This window comes from Empidonax traillii, unplaced genomic scaffold (genome assembly GCF_003031625.1).
Source record: "Empidonax traillii isolate 1590-97213 ecotype Southwest subspecies unplaced genomic scaffold, ASM303162v1 scaffold579:size954524, whole genome shotgun sequence".
In the NCBI taxonomy this organism is placed as follows: Eukaryota; Metazoa; Chordata; class Aves; order Passeriformes; family Tyrannidae; genus Empidonax; species Empidonax traillii.
Window position 1 is genome coordinate 810,333 of NW_020955772.1, and position 19,219 is coordinate 829,551.

Here is a 19,219-nt window from a genome sequence, read left to right on the forward strand (position 1 = left end):
TCAGGCTGGCGAGAACCCATCAGAGATGGAGGAGAACATGCTGCCAACCCCAAACCAGAGGTGAGCCCATCAGTTTTCCAAGGGCTGATCCGAGCAGGAACGGTTCTAACTTGCAACCGAGGGGACAACATCAGGCACCAGAGGTGGCATGCCAGGAGGGGACAGACACACGAGCTGGGAGGTGGGGAGAGCAGCAAGGTGCAGGCAGAGCGTGTGGGGACAGGGAGAGCAGGCACCTGAGACAGAGAAGAGGAGGAGCGGAGGAAGGGATAATAAATAGAAAGTTGTCTATACCTCAGCACCTCCGAGACAGAGGAATCGCTGTCATCAGACCTAGGGGCAGAAAATTAGCAGGATTATGGGAGAGAAAACCCAGACTAGAGGAGGGCAGCAGTGGAGTCAGAGGTGGAGGATTGTTATTGCATCCAAGCCAGTGAAGGGTAGAGAGGAAGAGGGGAGAGAGGGAGGAAGAGAAGCACACATGGAGAACCAGGGGAGAGCAGAGGAGCAGGAGGGCATGTGATGATCAGACAGCAGGTCTCCATCAGGGAACGCCAGCGCTGCTAACAGTGTCCAAGCCGAGGGCAGCACCCAAGCTGGGGGAGGCTGGAGCAGCATTTGTGGGTGAATGCCAGTCCATCAGCTTCCTGTGAGCCCTCACCCCCTCACCCCATCCTGCTCCATCGCCTTTCCAGGAGCCCAAGTCTGGCACTGCCCTGTCTCCAGGCAGAGGCCAGGAGTGTGAACGCAGAGGGGGCACAGTGGGCAGGAGCACAGCACTGGCACAGCAGCTGCTCCCTCAGAGGGAGGAGCAGGGCAGCTGAAGGGGTGACAGGACACTGGCTGGAGCCAACCCAAGTCCCGGCGTTCCTTTTTGCCCCCACATGGCTTAGCACACGTCGCGCTTATCACGGTCTGGGTCCCCCTCACTCAGACACTCCCACCCCTTCAGGACTTACTTATCCAAGGCAGAGCCCTGGCTCTGGGTGCTGGTGAGGCGGGAGAAGACGTTGCGGTCGTTGCGCGGGCGGGTGGGTGGGGATGAGGGTGGGGTGAAGCCGATGTCCGCAGGCCTGAGCCGGGGAAGGACCAGAGGGACACACGACTCGGGAGCTGCTCATTTGGCACCAGCAGGGCCCAGCAGAGCTGCCCAGGCAGCACCCTTCCCCACTCAGCTGAGCCAGCCAGCCTCTCCCACCCGTGCCACCCTTTCTCCCAGGCTCACCTGGCAGGTTGCCCGCGGTCGTAGGATTTGCGCCTTGTCAGGGGCGAAGTGTCCGAGCCTCGAGACTGCCTGGGACTGAAGCAAGGGAACAGAGCAGAGTGGGTGCCTGCCCTGCACTGGGGTCCCTCCACACTGAACAGCTGGGTCCTCCCCCACAAGAGCAAATGAGAAGCTGGGCTGCCCTGGAGTCACAATCACACGGTCAGAGGATGCCTCAAGGCAGCTCTGAGAGAGGAGAATTTTGGCAACCCAAGAAGGCTGATAACCAGGAGCAGGGAGTTGGGGACCCTCACACACTCCCTTCTTTCCCTCCTCCTGAAGCACCCTCCTCTCCATCTGCAAAGGACACCAACATATTTCCAGACACTCTCCAAGTCCCACTGGGGAAATCTTGCTGTAGCCAAGCCTGGATAGATGCTGGACTGGGCTCACCTTCACCCCTCTGCACCTCCACGGGCCAAACACAGCTTCCCATGGGGTGGCCCGTGCCTCCACGAGCCTCCCAGTGCCCAGAGACCCATCTCCCCATGCTCACAAGGTGCTTCCTCGCGTGGGCAGGCTGACGGTGCGTGACACCTTCTCCTTGTAGTATGGGTCTCGGATGGAGAAGCCGATCCCATCCTCTTTGATCTCCATGAGGGATGCCAAGGACTTGGTGATGTTCTTGGTAGAGACGTCCAGCGTGGGTCCCAGGCACTCAGCTGACACCGCCTTCATCTGCCCCGAGAGCTTGGGCTCTCCCTAGAGCAGGGCAGAGGGCTCAGGGCTGGGCAGTGGGAGCAGCCAGTGCTGCAGGATGGAGAGCTCGTGCTCTCTGGCCACAGGAGGCTGAGCTCCCCCAGGCTGAGCATCCCCATCACGCTGGGATGCCCATCACAGCCAGCTTTCCATGCTCAGAACAAATGTGGCAGCCTCTACAGAACACTGGCTGCTTCCCTCCACCTCTGCCCTGCACAGGATCCTCATCGGTGCCACTCAGATCTGCAGGGCTGATGTGGTGGGTGTTTCCCAAGTTTCTGATGTCTCAGGGCCACAGTATCAAGAGAGATCTCGGTTCCTCCCATCCACAGACCAGCCATACTGCCTATGCCAAGCCTGATTCCCCAAGGTTCAGACCAGAGAGCAGAGGCCTGGAGCATTGCTGAACATCCTTCCATCCCTCCTCCCGGTCCCTGTGACAAGGGCCACGCGAAAAGGCCAACTAACCTTGAACTTGAAGTCATCCTGGCTTGCTGAGCCCTTCATGGTGAAAGACTGGGAGATGCTGCAAGGAGGAGAAAAGATAGATCTTCATTGCCAAACTGCCTTCAGAAAGCTGGTTCCACCAGTCCATCAGCTCTTTGATTTACCCCCTGCTCCCCAGCAGCCTTTCTCCAAGGTGTTCATTCCCCACTGGTGTCCAAGAGACATCTCTGCTCCCCCCACCAAGGGCTGGGCACCACAGAAAAGCTCAGGTGGGGCTTTGCTCATCCACAAGGTCCCATGAAAGGCACCAGGGCAGCCAGCTCAGGCAGCACCAGGCTGGGTCTTACCTCCCATCCGAAGCCAGGCTGAACTCTGAGACCTCCTCATCCGTGCTGGTGTAGCCGTTCTCTGCGTGAGAGGGAGACAGAGCATCAGCAGCACTCCCACCGTCCCCAGCCCCACCTGAGCCACACGGCGGAGGGGACACCCCAGGCCGCTGCAGGGGGTGACCCTCCTCCTTGTCCCACCCTTGTCCCACCCTTGCAACGGTGGGTACCCACCCCAGGGGCAGCACACCTGGCCTGAGGACGCACACACACCCACCCACCCACCCCACATCCCACCTTGCTGGACGTTGTGGATCAGCGCCTGCAGCTCGGGGTGCGACTCGGCCTTCTCTCGCAGGGCGTCCAGGAGGGCGTGGTTCTGCGAGGAGCTGGCCACGTCCGACTGCCGCAGCCGCCCCTCCAGCAGCCGGATCTGGGCCTCCTTCTGGGCCACCTGCAGCCCCTGGGGAAGGACGGCCAGGCCGGGGCTCAGGAGGGTGTCACAGGTCACCACTGCCAGGTCCCTGCCCTGGCACCCTGTGAGAAACCCCGTCCTGCATCCACATCCCAGCCTGGCTCTGTACCTTGTCGATGGAGGCCTTCAGGAAGTTGTCCAGCAGCAGCCGGGCTTCGGCCAGGGAGCAGGAGCTGATCACCACCGAGGTGTCCGTGGAGTCCAGCTCCTCCTGAAATGTGGAGAGACAAGTGCTGGATGCAGCGGGGGAGCTTTGCCAATGGACAGGGGATGGGCAGAAGGGGCTCCATGGCCAACACAGCACCTCCATCATCCTGCAAGCACCTCCCAGTCCAACACTCGCCCTCCCCAGTCTGCCCAGTGGTTACTGGGGAGATCTGGCCATGGGGCTGTCCAGCACAACCTGAAGGGCTTCTGCACTGCTACAGAAATTCTGGGGCTGACACTGAATTAGACACTGAACAGACACCAGGTTCACCTGAATACACAATCCAAAGCCTAGTGTGAATTAAGCAGCTCTCCTTCCCTGCCAATCCCCCAGGTGACAGCTGGGGGGCAAGCCATGGCCAGCACACAGCCTCTATTTCGGGGTTCAGGCACTGGGGGGAATCAGGAGCTGCACAGTGGCACGCCCAGTGTCACAAACAGACACAAAACCTGGGTAGCTTCTGCCAGGAAAAAATCCAGTCCTCTTAGGACGCTTCCAGCACATGAAGCTCCCATGGGGACGAGTGACCACCAGCACCTTGAGCAGGATGGGGGGCTGCAGCTTCCCTACAATTCCAGGGCAGTCCATGGACATGCCAGGACCTGCCAGCACTCCTCTCCACAACTAACCACCTAATGAGAAGTGAGTCTGTGGGTGCAGCTCAGAGGATGCTCTTGCCACAGAGAGATGCTCTCGCTCTCCCCCTGACAACTGGGCCCACTGCCCACCTTGGTCTCCTCAATCTGCATGATGGTGGCCTGGCAGTCTGAAATGCTGTCGTTGATGTAGTCAATGTTGGCCCCCAGCACCTCGATCTCCTCATTCAGCTCTTGCAGCCCTTTCTGCTCCATGGGGCTCTCCGCCTGCAGCTTCGCCCGCTTGCCCAGCAACGCCTCCTGCAGCAGCGACAGCTCCTCGCGTTTCTGGGGGGAAAAGGGAAGGGGGATTGGCACTGTCTGCACAGCCATCCCGCTGTCCTGCACCTGCCACCCAGCCCTCTCCATGCCCAGCACCACGGCCACCTTGATGAGCCTCTCCATGTCCGCTTCGAGGTTGACGATGGTCATCCTCTGCATGACGATGTCGAAGATGCGCCGCTCCAGCGACTGCCACTTGAGGCGGGCAGCTTTGCTGAAGGTCTGGCTTGAGCCCTTCTTGGGGAACTTCTTCCTGCAGCCAGAGGGGAGAACAGGCACATAGGCAGCCAGCCACACCGTGCTGGAGACCTAGGCTTGGCCCAGGAGGATGCCCGGGCTCCGGCTGGCCAGAAGCAGAGGAGGCATCTGCATTGTTTCTGGGTTGCCCAACTTTTCCATTGCCCCTTAGCAAAGAGGGACAAGAGATGAGCCCAGCAGGGTTTGTGCCATGGCATTTAATCCTCGTGGAAGGCCAGCTCTGGGCTCAAGCCCAGGTGACAGTCAGTCACACTCTGCCAGCACAGCCTGTCACAGGGTCAATAGTTTAATACAGGTCAAGTGCACACCAAGAAGCCACACTCCAACCTCTGCCACCAGCCAAAAGCCAGGCACGGGGATCCCTGGGATGCCTCACCCCCCACCCTCCCAGCCCCTGCCCTGACCTGGCAGGCCGAGCCCCGTTCCCAGAGGACGAGGAGTCTCCCAGGAAGTTGTTGATTTTCCTGTTCCACTGGCGCACGATGCTGGAGACGGAGCGAGCGCCGGACTCGGGTTCGGAGGAGGTGGTGCTGGCCGAGACCTCTGCGCCCGAGTCCAGCATGGCCGGCTTCTGGCTCGTCCTGCCCGCCACCCGGTCTGACATGGGCTTGGCCAGCCGGCGCAGTGCTGACACCTGCCCACGAGGAGGGGCAGAGGAGAGAGGGTGTCAGTCAGCAGGGCACCCCCACCCAGCCCAAACCCGTTGATGTCACTCCCCACGGGACCAAGAGTGGCAGCTCTGCAGACCCAAAGCCCAGGGACATTTTTGCCTCATGGGTTTCCCTCTCCTCCCTCATAGCCCCACCCCTGCCACCAGGCTCTGCTGCTGCCTGCAACCATCTCCCACAAGGTTCCTGAGCCACAAAACCCCTCCCACCCTTTTGGGAACCCCACTCCCAGAGCTGGCCCTGTCTAAAGGACGGGGTTTCTCTGAGCCAAGTGCTGGGGACCCAGACCTGCATGGGGGCTGGGACCTTTGTGGAGACAATCCACTCCCCTCACCTCCTGGGTTTTCCTCCGCAGCACTATTTCCTGCTGCCGCTTCTGAGACTCCAGAGCCCTGATCTGGAACTGCACGAGAGAGATAGAAAAAAGACACTTTTGGGGTCCTGTCCATTCACCCCAGTGATAGCTGCAGTCCCAGGGTTTCCTTTAGCACAGTCTCACTCCTGATCCTAACAGCGAGCAGGTTCCCAGCCTCAAGCTGGCCCTGACTGCACATTGACTCCTGCACACAGCAGGGCAGGGAGCCCACAGCATCCCCCACAACTGAGCAGAGCCTGAGGGAAGCCTTTGGGAACCGTTCAGCCAGGTGTGCTGTGCTGTGCTGCACAGACCCCAGCGAGGCCACGGGCACAGCAGGGCCCCAGGTTTAACCAGCTTGGGCTATTTATTGAGCACCTGGAGCGTCAGAGCAGGACAAACACCACACCCCTTCACCAGCCAGGCCAGCCCCCTTGCACGGGGACACGGGCCGGGCTCTCACCTCCTGCCGGCGCTGCTCCTTCTTGAGCTGTGCAATCTCCCGGTTCCTCTTGGTCTCCACCAGCCGCCTCCGCTGCTGCTCCTCCCGCATCTGCTTCATCAGCGCAACCTGCAACGGAGGGTTCCGACTGTCCCGGGGCACCCACCCACTCACCCACCCAGCAGACAGACGCTCTGCACTTGCCACCAGAGTGGAAAACTCTGAGGGGGAAATCAGGCTTGCTCAGGGGATCCCTCCCTGCCCCGGCACATCCAGGTACCTTTGCCTTCTTCATCTCGGCCACCTCCGCCTGCAGCTTCCGCAGCTCCCGCTCGTAGCGGGACTGGTTCTTCAGCAGGCGGGCGTGCTCCTTCTGGGCTGCCTGGAGCTTCTGCAGGTCCCTGTTCATCTCCTTCAGCCGCTTCTCGTAGTCTGCTTTGATCTTGTTGGCCTTCTCCTCCGTGTAACACTCCATGGTGCCTGGTGGGTGAGGAGGGGGTTTGCAACAGCCGTGCATCCTGGGACCCTCCTGCACCCCCATATCCTGCCCTGGGGCACCAGGCACTGCTTCTTCCCCGTCCTATCAGAGCCCCCCCTCACCCCACTGTGGGCTGGGGTCTGTCTGGGGATCCTGCTGGAAGAGCCCAGTGCAGGAAGGAGACTCTGCTGGGCTGAGCTGTGTCTCCTGGCAGAGCTGCAGGCTCAGACCCACAGCCACAGTAGGGGTGACCCTGCCCTGTTTAGCCTGGAGATCAGCCACACCACGGGGTCTTTTGCCCCTCAGTTTCCCCAGGGGTCCCCACTGAAGTGGTGGGGGCTCAGGAAGTGGTGCTCAGTGCTACAAGAGGCTCTGCCTCGCCATCCTTCTCCAGCACCAGCAGGGTCCAGAGCTCTGCGCTGACTGGTCCTGCTCCCACAGCAAGACAAGTGGGGTCTTGGGGGTCCCAGGGACTTGAGCAGAGGTAGAGGATGATAAAGCTCTACCAGAGCCAGCACTGCATGCCAGGGGTGGATGCTCTGGCTCTGAGTCAGCTGAGCAGGAGTGGGAAGTGGGGCCTGATCCCACAGGTGAGGTGGTTCTCACTGAGGTTTTGCAGGACCCGGTCCCGCTCCAGCTGCGTGTCCCGAATCTTGTTCTGCAGCAGGATCAGCTTCTCCTCGTACTGATGCTTGAGGGTCTGCAAGCGCCGCTGGCTGTTCTCCAGCTCATCAATCAGCTTCTGCTTGATCTCAATCTCACAGGTCAGATCTGCCAGATCAGCCTGGAAATTCACAGCTGGAGGCAGAGGGGGACAGTCAGGCTGGGAGGGATGGGGGAGCATCGCTCTCGTGGCCCCACTGAGCCACAGCACAAGGAGAGGGCAGAGGAGCTGATGGGAACCCACAATGCTAGGGAGCAGCAGCACCCCAAAGAGCACTGCAGCAACCCTGGGGCTCTTCCAAGTCCCCCAGAGTCCTGGGCTTCTGCCTTCCCAGGAGCAGAGCTCATTACCAAAGACACCAGCAATGCCCCCACCATGCCCAGGGCTGCACGTGGATCTCCACTTTACCCTTCTCCTCTGCATCCGAGTCTGAATCCACCAGGCTCTCTTCACTGCCTGAGTCCTCATCTTCATCCTCGCGCCCATCCTCCTCCTCACAGCCACTCTCGTCCTGCTCCTCCTCCTCCTAAGAGACAAGAGCCCAACCTCAGCCTGCAGCGTGGCTTGCTCTTCTCTCTGCAGCTCCACCACGGAGTCCTCAGAAAAATGACCCTTCCAACCTCCTTCAGGGCCAGCCTGGGCTTGGTCCCTGTCCTACGTGGGGTGATTACAGCTCTACACACCCAGACAACCCCTTGGTATGAGCACGATGCCCGCTTACCTCTTCCACCTCGTTCTCATCCGTCTCCTCCCCGTTGTCCTGCTGCAGTTTCTGCTGCTTCTTAAATGCTTCCTTCTCTGGGCTAAGGGGGGAAGCAGAGCAGGGCTGGTAAGTCCCAGCGTGAGGGAGCTGGGACCACCCTCAGCCTCCTGATTTTGGACCCTTGGGGGAAAACAGCCTCTGGAATTGTGTGGAGGGCGAAAAGGAGACCAGGAGCAAAGGCAGGGCTGGGAGGGGAACCCAGACACCCAGGTGGGTGGGGGGGGAAGCGGGATATCTGACACCACAAGGACAGACAAACCCACAGGGCAGCCTCTCCACTCCCAAAACCGCTGCCTTCACCTCTTCCTCTGCTGCCTCCGCTCCTTCTTCTTCAGGCGCTCCAGGTCCTGCTTGGCCCGTCGGAGGACGTCAGAGGCCTCTGAATCCACTGGCACCGCGGGGCTGCACAGACCAGCCAGGCCAGCGGCTGGAGAGGAGCCCATGGAGTAGGGGGGCCGGGCAGATACCCGGGACAGGCTGCGGCGCAGGGACTCGTTCATGGACTCGCTCTCCAGAAGCTTCGTCCTGGGGAGTGGAAGCAGGATGGAGTCAGAGAGGGGCTGTCTCAACTGCCCCCTTGGTTTGGGTTGGGAGGGATCTTAAAGCTCATCTCATTCCACTCCCCTGCCACGGGCAGGAACACATTCCACAAGACCAGGTTGCTCCAAGCCCCATCCATTTGCAGGGATGGGATGGGCACAGCAGCTCTGGGCAGCCTGTGCCAGTGTCTCACCACCCTCACAGGGAAGAATTTCTTCCTTTCTTCTAACCCAAATCTCTCCACTTTTAGTTTAAAGCTGTTCCCCCTTGTCCTATCGCTATCTGCCCGTGTAAAAAAAAATAAAAAATAAATCACTCTCCTTCTATTCTGGAAGCCCCATTTAGTCACTGGAAGGGGCTCTGAGGTCTCCCTGGAGCCTTCTACAAACTGAACACGATGTGTTCAGAAGGTGTAAGCCAGGGACAGATTCACTACTAAGCTATTCCAGCTAATGATGGGTCAGAAGTCACAATGCTGCCAGACAGGGTCCCAGGATCGTGTAAGAGACTGAGGTGGACCCAACCTTTGGGGGCCAGCAGTCTCTGAGAGACCCCAGGCACTCCCAACAGGATCTCCCCCTCTGTCAATGCCTACATGAAGGACAACAACGGCCAAAGCACTGCCCAGCACCACGGCTGGGCCTCCTACAACCCCCTGGAGCAGCAGTGCCATCAGCTGCTGTTCCACAGGGCTCCCAGCTCACCCCAGCAAGGCTGGAGGCAGCTAGCTTTGAGCCAGACACCAGCTCCCCAGTGACCCACCAGCCCTGTGCCCTCTCACCTGAGCTCCTCAATCTCCCGGATGTAGTTCTGGATGAGGGTGCCGATGGCTTCGTTGCCATCCCCTGGAGGGGCAGAGGCACAGGTGGATGGGGGGCAGGCACAGGCTGCACCACCCCAGCCGCGCTGCCCGGGCGACCCACCGTGCCACGCGCTAGCCGGGCCTCACCTGCCTTGGCCAGCATCAGGTTGGCCTCCTGGCTCATGAGGTAGGTGACCCTGCTGTTGATGGCGTCGATGGCCTCCTGCATGGCCTTCACCCTCATGCGCAGGGCGCTGTTCTCCTTCTGCAGCATGGTGTTCTCGCGGAACAGGTCGCTGTAGCCCTCGGCGCCGTCCTCCCCGATGACACGCTTGCCCTGTGGGGGCAGGAGGGAAGCCCCTGAGTGCAGGGGGAGCTGGCACAACGGGGACCCCTCCACTGCGTCCCTGAGGGCAACCCCAGACACCACAGCATGGACAAACCTAAGCACCAGAAAGGTCTGAGCTGAACAGGTAGAGGGTGGGAGATGTTTCAGGGCTTCTCCCTGCCTTAGCACCCCCAAAAACCTGCCCAAGGTCCTGCTTGTCACAGGCAGATGCTGTCTCTTAAGCCTCCTGACTCCTCCTAGAAGTTACCCCTATCTATAGGGGCAGTGGATGGGAAGCAGGAGGGTCTGTCCCACTAAACCTGCCCCAATTCAAACATGAGGAGTGGGGCTTTCTGCACCTTCCTTTGCCCTGCTGTGCTGGGGATGGCTGAGCATCTCCCTGTGATGGGACACGGGGAATGAGTTCCTTGGTTTGCTTTATTTATTAAACTGCCCGTACCTCAACCCACGAGTTTTCTGTTACTCTCCCAGTTCTCTCCCCCACCCCACTGGTGGGGCAGTGAGTGAGTGGGGCTCCATGGCTGGCCAGGATTAGGGTTAGGGTAGGGCACAGGACCACTCACTGCCTTGTACTCCATCAGTTCCATCTGCAGGCGGGCGATCTCGGCCCGCAGGGCACTGATCTGCTGGCTTGTCTTGTCCTGGTTCACCACCACTTTGTTCTTGATGTTGCGGGCCCGGTTGGCGTATTTGAGCGTGTTCAGGGTCTCCATGAAGTCCCGGTCGGAGGGGCTCACGCAGGCAATCATGATGGTTTGGCTTGTGGATGCAAGGGCAGGGTGAATGCCAGTCCCCCCTCCCTCCCAACCCTGTAGCAACTCAGCAGCTAGAAACCCAGAACCCAGCACAGGCCACGTGCCCCCAGACACCCACCCTGGACGGGGAGACATCTGTGTTTTATAATCAAGGTAAAAAATGGGTTCATCCCTCCCAGAGCCAAAGCACCCACAAGGCCATGGAAGCACCACATCACACAGCACTGAGCAAAGGCAGCTCCCTCGGGTCAGCACCCCCATTCTGGGATTGCCAGGGAAGAACAGGCTCTTTGGAGAAGAGGCAGGGAATTCAATCCCCCCCATGCAGGGCACCACCACCTGCCAAGTCCCAGATCTGCAAGGGTTAAGGAGGGTTTTGCACCAGCTGATTCAGCCAAAGCTGCCAACTGTGCCTTGGGCTGATGAGGAGCCAAGGTCTTTACGCCTGCAAAGTCATGCTGTGCCTGGAAGAAGGCAACCCCTCCCCACTGGACAGCCATGGGAGTGCTGAAATAGCTCCTGCATGGCTCCAGAGCCCCTCAGCCCCCTCTGCAGAGGGACAGTCCCTGCAGCCCTTGCCCCAAGCTCAGCCCCCACCTGGGACCCCTTACCTGTTGCCCCCCAGGGAATCCTGCAGCAGGCGGGTGAGTTTGGAGTCGCGGTAGGGCACGTGCACGACTTTCTTGCTCTGGTCTCCGAGGGCACTGATGACATTCCCCAAGGCCAGCTACCAACACAAAGGGAAGGCCCCCCCCAAATTCAGCCCTAGCTGAGCGTGCAGCTGCCACACAATCAGCATGTCAGGCCTGGGGCATGTGCTGTGGCACAGGTTTGGGTTGCACAAGGGGGAGGAGTGGGGGCTTCCCTTGTGAGTCTCACTTTCCCCCTCTTCCCTGGCCTGTGCCTTTCTCCCACCCTGCACTGAGAAGCAGGTGAGACAGCAGCACCCCAACAGTGCAGAGCAGCTCCAGGCAGCACCCAGGAGTGGCACAGGCTCCCCTAGGCAGGCTCTGCCTCCCTGCTCCCCCTGCCCACCGGTGCCCGCCGTACCAGCCCGCAGTTGATGGAGATCCCTTCCTTCGCCCTCTCGCCGGTTGCACCCGTCCTCTTCAGCCTCTCTGAGCCAGCCAGGTCCACAAAGTGAAACTTGGCTGTCAAGGTCTCGTACTCAGCGGCGGGCTGGGATCCATCCAGGAGGCTGCTCACCTCCCCGTTCACCTGCAGCCAGGGACACAGGAGGGGTCACCACCGCAGACCCGGAGCGGGCAGATCTGCCTTGGCTGCACTCAGATGTCAGCAAGAGCCTGAGCATTCTCCCTCCACATCCAGCCCCTCGGGGATGGAGGCAGAATTCCAACTGCAGCTTGCTCTGAGCCATCCCTGGGCCAGATCATCACTGCCTTGGATCAGCTCACCCTCAGCTCCCATTAAATCCTAACGCTGGCTACGACTGGAAAGAAGACAAATAAATCTCTGCTCCTCTTTGCCAGATTTCAAACCCTCTCCCCTTCCAAAGGGACCTCCATGCATTGCCTGGGTATGGGACCCAAGAACAGCCTGGCCACGAGGCAGGAGCACGTCTCACCAGCTCTGGGCGGGCACACACTCTCGTCTGGCACAGGTGAATGGTGAAGATGGCGTGGGACCGGGAGCTCTGCACGTTCATCTGGGTGCTGGCGGTGGTACGGGAAAGAGCTCCCTGTTTTAGGCACTGGATCAGCTACGACACCAAGGAGGAAAGGAAACCTTGAAGCTCCTTTGTAGGGAGCCAGGACAGACCCCGTGCAGCCCAGCGGGCACAACAACCTCCCCCAGAACCCCCCTGGGGACTGCGCCATCCCACCCTGGGAGAGATCTCCCCTCGCCGAGACGTCCCCACGCAGCACATCCCTGGCTGGTGGCACCCAGCTGCCACCCCTGCCCACCCCACACCCACCTCGTCCTGCGAGCTGATGAGGCGCGACGTGACCCCCGTGGTGTAGATGCTCCCGCTGGCGTCCTCGTGGATTTTGATGTTGGATTTGCGGTGCCGCGCGTCGGGGTCGCGGGCGCTGTCGAACAGGTCCAGGATCTCCTCGTTGTAGAGCTGAGTGGGGCAGCAGCAGGTGGGGGGTGAGCAAGGGGAAGCAGCTCACAGGGACTGCACATCTGCTCACACGTGGGTGCGAGGCTGAGCAGCGGAGCTGGTGTGTGTGCAAGTGTAGGAGAAGAGACGGTGCACAGAGTCCTGGAATCCTTTACGTTCTAGCACCCCCAGGTCCTTCCCTTGCCCACCAGGAGCTTTCCAGTCGCTCTGCCCCCAGTCTGGAGCACTGCATTTGGGTTACACGATGCACAGGCGAGCTCTGAACTGCCTGTGCAGGTGCCAGCTGGGATGGGATGCCCGGAGGAATGGGGTGTGTGCAGGTGTGCATCCACTCCACATGCCTGTCTGCCCCACAAAGCTCTGAGCTGCACTCTGGGTTGGTTCCTGCTGCCCAGTCCTGTCCTATCCTGTCCCTGGCCCACACACAGGCAGCTCTGCAGGAACAGGACATTTTCAGAGCCCTGTCTCCAGAGCCTGAGCAGACAGCCATCATCTACACATCCCCCTGCCCTTCCTGGCTCACCTGAGGAGCCCCAGCCACATGAGCCAGCAGAGCTCCACTCCCATCAAAGATGGGTGACCTCCCTGAGGTCATCTCTGCCAGGTGGAAAGGAAATAAGGGGGACCAGGGAGTGCTGGACAAGCAGAGGAAACCCTGCAGCCCCAGAGTTGACAGAGGATGCCCCTATCCATACCTTGACCCTGTAGCATCCTCTCTCACCCTGGAGCGTGCCCTGCCCATCGCCACCACCCCTCACTATCGCCCTCTTGCACTCACATCCCAGTGCAGAGAGCAGGGTCACCCAAGGACTGCAGGTTCCTGGCCAGCAGAACGGATCAGGATAATCCGTCCCTGGCTGCCCCAGGTGCCACCGGGCTCCTTGAGCGCTTAAACCTTCCCCCAGGAGCAGAGTCACAGGACAGGGATCAGCCAGCACAAGTCCTGTGCCCCTTCTGGGACAGTGGGTTGGTGACCAGAGCCTGATGTGGCCACACACCCAGGCTGGCACAGCAGAGCCATTATCGCCACAAAGCCCTCCCTGAGTCACCTGGATGAGGGTGGCTGCACAACAGGGCTTGGCACAGCGGCTCAAGAGCTCCTGGTTCAGTGCCCATGCTGTCAGGGTGGACCAGCAACCTTGGTCACTGGGTCACCAGGTAGCAGGCTTTATTCTCCCTACTTGGAAAAGAGCCCCTGGGGAGCCTTCAAGCCCCCCACCCTGGGGTTGCCAGTCTCCCTGGTGAGCAGCTTTGAAACAAAGCAGAGGAATCCTTGTTCCCACCCTCCCCCCGCAGCCACTGGACAAACATCTGAGTCTGAGAGCCAAACCAAGCAGGGTCAGAGGTGATGGAGAGAGAGAAAGCCTACAGGAAATGCCCACAGCAGTTGTGTGACCCCACGCAGGGCCACTGCTCTGTCACCCTCGAGTCCACGTCGTGGTCTGCAGAGATGTTTCCCAGGATGGCCTGGTCCAGAGGCAGCACTGGAGGCATCCATTCCTCCAGTGTCCCAACCCCCAGCAAACAGGTCACCCAGGACAGGCAGGAAACTGTCCCCATCTCCACCCCAGCCCACAGGATCCCCAGAGAGGAGCCTCACGAGTTGAACACAACTGGGAAGGCAACCAGGAGCTTGGATAGGCCAAGTGATGGGAAGGGAAGCACACAACAGCAATGACGTGGGTCCTAACAAGGGCTCTGCAGAGGAAGACCTAAGTGGGAAGGATTTCTCCAGCAAGGAGGAGGAGACTCTGGGCACTGTTTCCCCTCTCCAGGCCATCAGCATCTGGAGATACACAGATGTGATGGTCAACAGAGCCACCTGGAGGCAAGATCACAGCACAGGGCCCCTCCCTGCCCATCTCCCAAGGTCCATGAGCTTCCCAGGACAAACTTCTCCAGGAATGAAGCAGTTAACAGAAGAGGCTTTTGAACTAGAGAAGCCAGAGCAGAGGCGTGAGAGGATGCATTGAAACACCCTCAAGGTCAAAGGTGCAACAAAGGACATGGGAAATAGCACAGCCCTTCCTCAAACCCTCCTAAGAGTGGCCACTTTCTTCTCTCCCTGTTTCACTGGGAACACTGGTCCACGTGCAGGGCAGCAGGTATCCCGCTATCCTTGACCTCAAACCAGGGGGAAGACAGCCCAGAGCCCCTGAATCCCCAAGGGGCCAAGCCATAAGCTCCTTCCCCATGGGGGGAGCTCCCTCCACCCAGTTTGTAGCCATCCTGAAGTCAACAACATCCAGGTGCTTTGAGTCTCCCCTGCACCTGGACACACTCCCAGTCCCACACCTGCATCTGGCAGTGCAGGGACTCAAGGCATGGGAGCAGAGAAGGACAGGGGCAGGGCCACGGTGTCCCCCAGAGCTCCTGTCACCCACCTCCAGGAACTGGGCGCTGACTTTGAACTCGGGAGCCGCCACGCCCTGGCTCTGAGCCGCGCGCTTGCGCTCCTCGATGCCGCTGAAGAGGTGGCCGATGGCCCGCGGGATGATGCCCTGCTCCTCCTCGGAGATGCTCATGTCGAAGCCGGTGCCCATGGTGTACGTCTTCCCCGCGCCAGTCTGTGCACAGACAGTGAGGGGAGAGCTGGCCGTGCCCTCCCAGGCTCAGCTCTGCCTAATGCACCCCACAATGCCCCCCTACCGCTCCAGGCTCCCCAGAATGAGCCGCTCCGATCCCCACCACCACACTGACTCCTACCCCAGCCCTGCCGCCCTCTCCTCCCATCCCCCCAGTGCCCCAGGGATAACTCTGTCCTCTCCACACCCAGAAACTCACACACCCCACCTTCCCCAAGCTCTGCAGGTGCCCTCTCGGTATCCCCCGTGCTGCTGGAGAGCCCTCGGAGCGGGCAGTGCCCGTACCTGCCCGTACGCCAGCACCGTGGCATTGTAGCCCTCAAAGCAGCCCTCGATGAGCTTCCCCATGCACGTGGTGTAGATCCTCTCCTGCCACGTGTCCAGGTCGAAGACAAAGTCGTAGGTGAAGGCCTTGTCCTTCCCCAGCAGCACCTGGGGCTCGCCGGGTGTCACCGAGGTGCAGATGTGACATCCCTCTATCTTCTCTTTGGGCAGCTGGGGACGGATCCTGTGGGAAGAGAAGCAGGCTGAGGGCGGCCTCACGACTCACCCCGCTCTTGGGGGACACCAGTCTGGTCCCCAGGATGTGAGCACAGCCCGTGCTGGGCACCAGCGTGTCCTGGGATCCAGCACAGCTGGCTGGTGAAGGGCACAGAGCTGTCCCCCACTGCCCTGCACTGTGTGCAGTTTTGGGCACCGCAATATAAAAAGAATATAAAGGTATTAGAGAGTGTCCAAAGGAGGGACATGAAGATGGGAAAGGGCCTAGAGGGTCCTTTGGTCCCTTGGCCTGTTCAGCTGGCAAAGAGGAGCCTGAGGTCAGACCTCACTGGGGTCTGCAGCTTCCTCAGGAGGGGCAGCACCAATCTTTGCTCTCTGTGACCAGTGACAGGACCTGAAGGAAAGGCATGAAACTGTGTCAGGGGAGGTTTAAGCTGGATCTCAGGGAAAGGTTCTTCCCCCAGAGGGTGGTCGGGCACTGAACAGGCTCCCCAGGGCAGTGGGCACAGCCCCAAGGCTGCCAGAGCTCAAGAAGCATTTGGACAACGCCCTCAGGCACATTAGGTGAGATTGTTGGAGTGTCCTGTGCAGGATCAGGGTTTGGGCTGGACGATCCTCGTGGGTCCCTTCCAGCTCAGGACATTCTACAACCCATGCTGGAGCCATGGCTGCTGCGGGCAGGGGATGGGCAGCACCTCTGCCCGTGGCATGGAGCACACAGGCCAGGGGATGCTTCAGCTCCTGCACCCAGCCAGGGCAGGGGTGGGCAGCTGGGCTGCAGCTCAGCCCCGCTCGCTCCCGACACAGACAGATCAAACTGCAGCTACAAAGGCTTGAAACGCAAAATGCAAAAACACGACGAGACAGCCCCAGCGCCAAACCCACCGTCTGCACCAAACCACCACCCAGCCCAAGGGCCAGGGCCAGGGCCAGGCTAGGCTGGGCTGAGAGCAGGACCCACCCACCTCATGCCACCCACTGCCTGAAAAATGTAGGAGCAGAGCGGCTGGACCCGCACAGACCCCGCTGCGCCTCAGGGCTGCACAGCTCCGGTGGATTCCCAGCTGCAGGAAGCTGGGGACTCCCAGAGGGCTCTTAGAGAAAGAGGGGGTTTGGAACCAAGTGCCATGCAAATAGCTCTCCTTAGTGCTAATGACTGCACAGCTCCCCTCCCCGGGTGCTCCATAAACACAGCTATTAATTCCCCCAAACCGCAGCCCTGGCAAAGCCACATCAGGACCTGAGCAGCCGCTCTGTGGGTTGGGACTCAGAAGGATCATCCAGCCCAACCCCTGATCCTGCACAGGACACTCCAACAATCTCACCTGATGTGCCTGAGATAGTTGTCCAAATGCTCCTTGAGCTCTGGCAGCCTTGGGGCTGTGCCCACTGCCCTGGGGAGCCTGTTCAGTGCCCAACCACCCTCTGGGGGAAAAACCTTCTCCTGAGATCCAACGTAAACCTCCCCTGGCACAGCTCCACGCAGGAGCCACTGATCCTGGCCTGGAGGCAAGCAAAGCCCAGTGTGTGGGGGGGCAAACCCCTGGGCCATGTTTGGGGGCACAGGGTGTCTCTGTAGGGGACAGGCAGCAACGGGAACACCTCCTCACCCCCTCACCCTGCGCTGCAGACGCGTGGGAACCGCTCTGCGCCTCCCTGGATATATTTAGCTCAGCAGCCACAATAAAAAAAAAGGTAGCTTCTGATGTGCTCAGTCCCAGACTCACTCCTGTCGCCTTCCCAGGTCCCACCCTCCTGCAGGAAAATTATCCCCGACTTTTAATTACTTTTGGACCAAGACGATGCGGTTCTGCCACCCCCAACCCCAGACATGCACAGCAACTGCAGCCCCAAGGAATGAGCAGAGGAACAAACTGGAACCACAGCAGGCTTGGGAATTCTTTTTCCTCTCAGGAAAAACAAGAGCAGGTTTTCAGCAAAATATTTCTTTCTCTCTATGCCCCCCCCCCCCACTCCTCCCAGGGGATTAAATATCTCCAAGGGTAGTTGGCAAGAAGATGAGTAGCAGCACTGGAGGGGGGTATGCATATTAATTTTCCACAGGGCATTTAGGAACCCACCTACAGCCTGGCCATGCTGGGCTGTTCCAGTGTCCACACACCAACACCAACACCAGCATCTGCCCCACTCACTCCCCACAGCATCACGGGGGTCTTATGTGGCCACCAGGAGACATCACAGAGGGTTTCTCTGGGCCAGTGCAGATGCTCCTCCTGCTCCCCAGCATTCAAGTGCCCCAGCACTCCCACACCAGTGTCCCATCCCTGCCCTCCCAGGAAGCACATCACCACACCAGGCATCAGGCAATGTTAGACCCTGGTTGGGCCAGGTTGTGTTGTTCAGGTCATGCCCAGGCACCACACTACCTCCTCCAAACAGAGAATCATGGGATTCTTTAGATTGAAAAAACCCTCTAAGATCACCAAGTCCAACCATTCCCCCAGCACTGCCATAACTCACCCCAAGGACTGGGTGTGATGGTGTCAGGGACCAACCTGTGGACGACGGAACTGCTCCCTCACCTGCCTCTGGGCACAGCCAGCCAACCTCCTCTGCACATGGTCATGGGCCACCAGCCAGGAGGACAACTTGTGCCAAACACCAGGATCCACTGCAGAGCTGAACACACCAGGGTGCCCTGGCCAAAAGGGCTGGGACACCCACCAAGAGCCCTGCTGCCCCTCTGGGAGTCCATGGCACAGGCTCCTGTGGTTGTGTGGCAATTAGGGACATACACGACAAGCAGCAGCCCAATTTAAGCAGCACTTCACCAGCAGGGTGCTGCCTTGACACCCTCCAGCTTGGCAAGGAATGACCTGAGCCCCAGCTCTCCCAGGCAGCCTGGGCCCAGCCAGCCCTGCACTGGCACTGGTGATGGCTCCTGCCCAAAGCCGGGGTGGGGGCTGTCCTGGGACCAGCAGGGTGCTCAGCACCACCACCATCTCCATCCCATGGAATGGGATAACTGGATGGATGGATAAACCAACCTCAGCACAGGCAACACCCCAGGCAGGAGAGAGCCAGCAGGACCACGGCAGCACCAGCCACCACCACACTGCCCCCCACCCTCAGCTCCCCACGAAGGGACGGTGACAAGGGACGGAGCGCCAGGACAGAGCTGCACGGCCCCAGCCAAGCGCTCCTGCCAAGAAAACCTTCCCAGGCACCCGGCGGGAGGCAGATGGATGAACAGGCAGACAGAGGAGCCTGCAGGGGTGGAAAACATCCCTCCCCGACCGGCAGCTATCGCCGGGGCGATGACGGGCGGCGCAGCAGGAGCCTGATCCAGCATCAGCGTCCAAACGCGGCAGCACAAGCGGCACCCGTGCCAGGAGAGCTGCAGCCGGCACAGGGACACAAAGGGGACCTCGGCTGGAGCCTCCCCATCGCTCCCCTTCCCGTCCCTGCCAGGCTGGCAGGCTCTGAAAGCGTCTCCACGGCTGGGCCAACGGGGAGCCCGAGCATCTGGGAGGAAGGGGGGAGCGGGTCCCGCACCCCGAGGGGGCAGGAGCTTCGGCAGGCACAAAGGGCGAGTTGTTCCGCGCCGCTGCCCCGTGCCAGGCTTGGCTGGTGGGAGCGGAGAGGGGCTGGGAGCCAAGTGGGCACCGTGGGGCAG

At 60.2% G+C, this 19,219-nt stretch overlaps 1 protein-coding gene across 5 annotated transcripts in view; it reads right to left on the reverse strand.

The window, feature by feature from the left end:
• KIF21B (kinesin family member 21B) overlaps nt 1-19,219 on the reverse strand; it is a 34,765-nt gene that overhangs the window by 6,792 nt on the left and 8,754 nt on the right. For 3 of the 5 annotated variants that reach the window (XR_003572806.1, XM_027898112.1, XM_027898110.1), the window contains exons 2-28: nt 15,367-15,589; nt 14,881-15,063; nt 12,347-12,496; nt 11,996-12,130; nt 11,461-11,628; nt 11,022-11,137; nt 10,219-10,414; nt 9,454-9,643; nt 9,286-9,349; nt 8,265-8,489; nt 7,923-8,004; nt 7,610-7,727; nt 7,144-7,335; nt 6,340-6,539; nt 6,081-6,188; nt 5,597-5,665; nt 4,999-5,228; nt 4,442-4,589; nt 4,148-4,342; nt 3,321-3,422; nt 3,034-3,199; nt 2,758-2,818; nt 2,432-2,489; nt 1,761-1,966; nt 1,226-1,300; nt 960-1,073; nt 295-333 (exon numbers count right to left, since the gene is read on the reverse strand). Coding sequence is in view for 4 of the 5 variants with exons in the window: in XM_027898112.1 (XP_027753913.1) it covers nt 295-333; nt 960-1,073; nt 1,226-1,300; nt 1,761-1,966; nt 2,432-2,489; nt 2,758-2,818; nt 3,034-3,199; nt 3,321-3,422; nt 4,148-4,342; nt 4,442-4,589; nt 4,999-5,228; nt 5,597-5,665; nt 6,081-6,188; nt 6,340-6,539; nt 7,144-7,335; nt 7,610-7,727; nt 7,923-8,004; nt 8,265-8,489; nt 9,286-9,349; nt 9,454-9,643; nt 10,219-10,414; nt 11,022-11,137; nt 11,461-11,628; nt 11,996-12,130; nt 12,347-12,496; nt 14,881-15,063; nt 15,367-15,589 (3,813 nt within the window). In the remaining variant the exon portion in view is untranslated. The remainder of the gene's footprint in view (nt 1-294; nt 334-959; nt 1,074-1,225; nt 1,301-1,760; nt 1,967-2,431; nt 2,490-2,757; nt 2,819-3,033; nt 3,200-3,320; nt 3,423-4,147; nt 4,343-4,441; nt 4,590-4,998; nt 5,229-5,596; nt 5,666-6,080; nt 6,189-6,339; nt 6,540-7,143; nt 7,336-7,609; nt 7,728-7,922; nt 8,005-8,264; nt 8,490-9,285; nt 9,350-9,453; nt 9,644-10,218; nt 10,415-11,021; nt 11,138-11,460; nt 11,629-11,995; nt 12,131-12,346; nt 12,497-14,880; nt 15,064-15,366; nt 15,590-19,219) is intronic. The other 2 variants (XM_027898113.1, XM_027898111.1) reach the window with 1 other exon arrangement.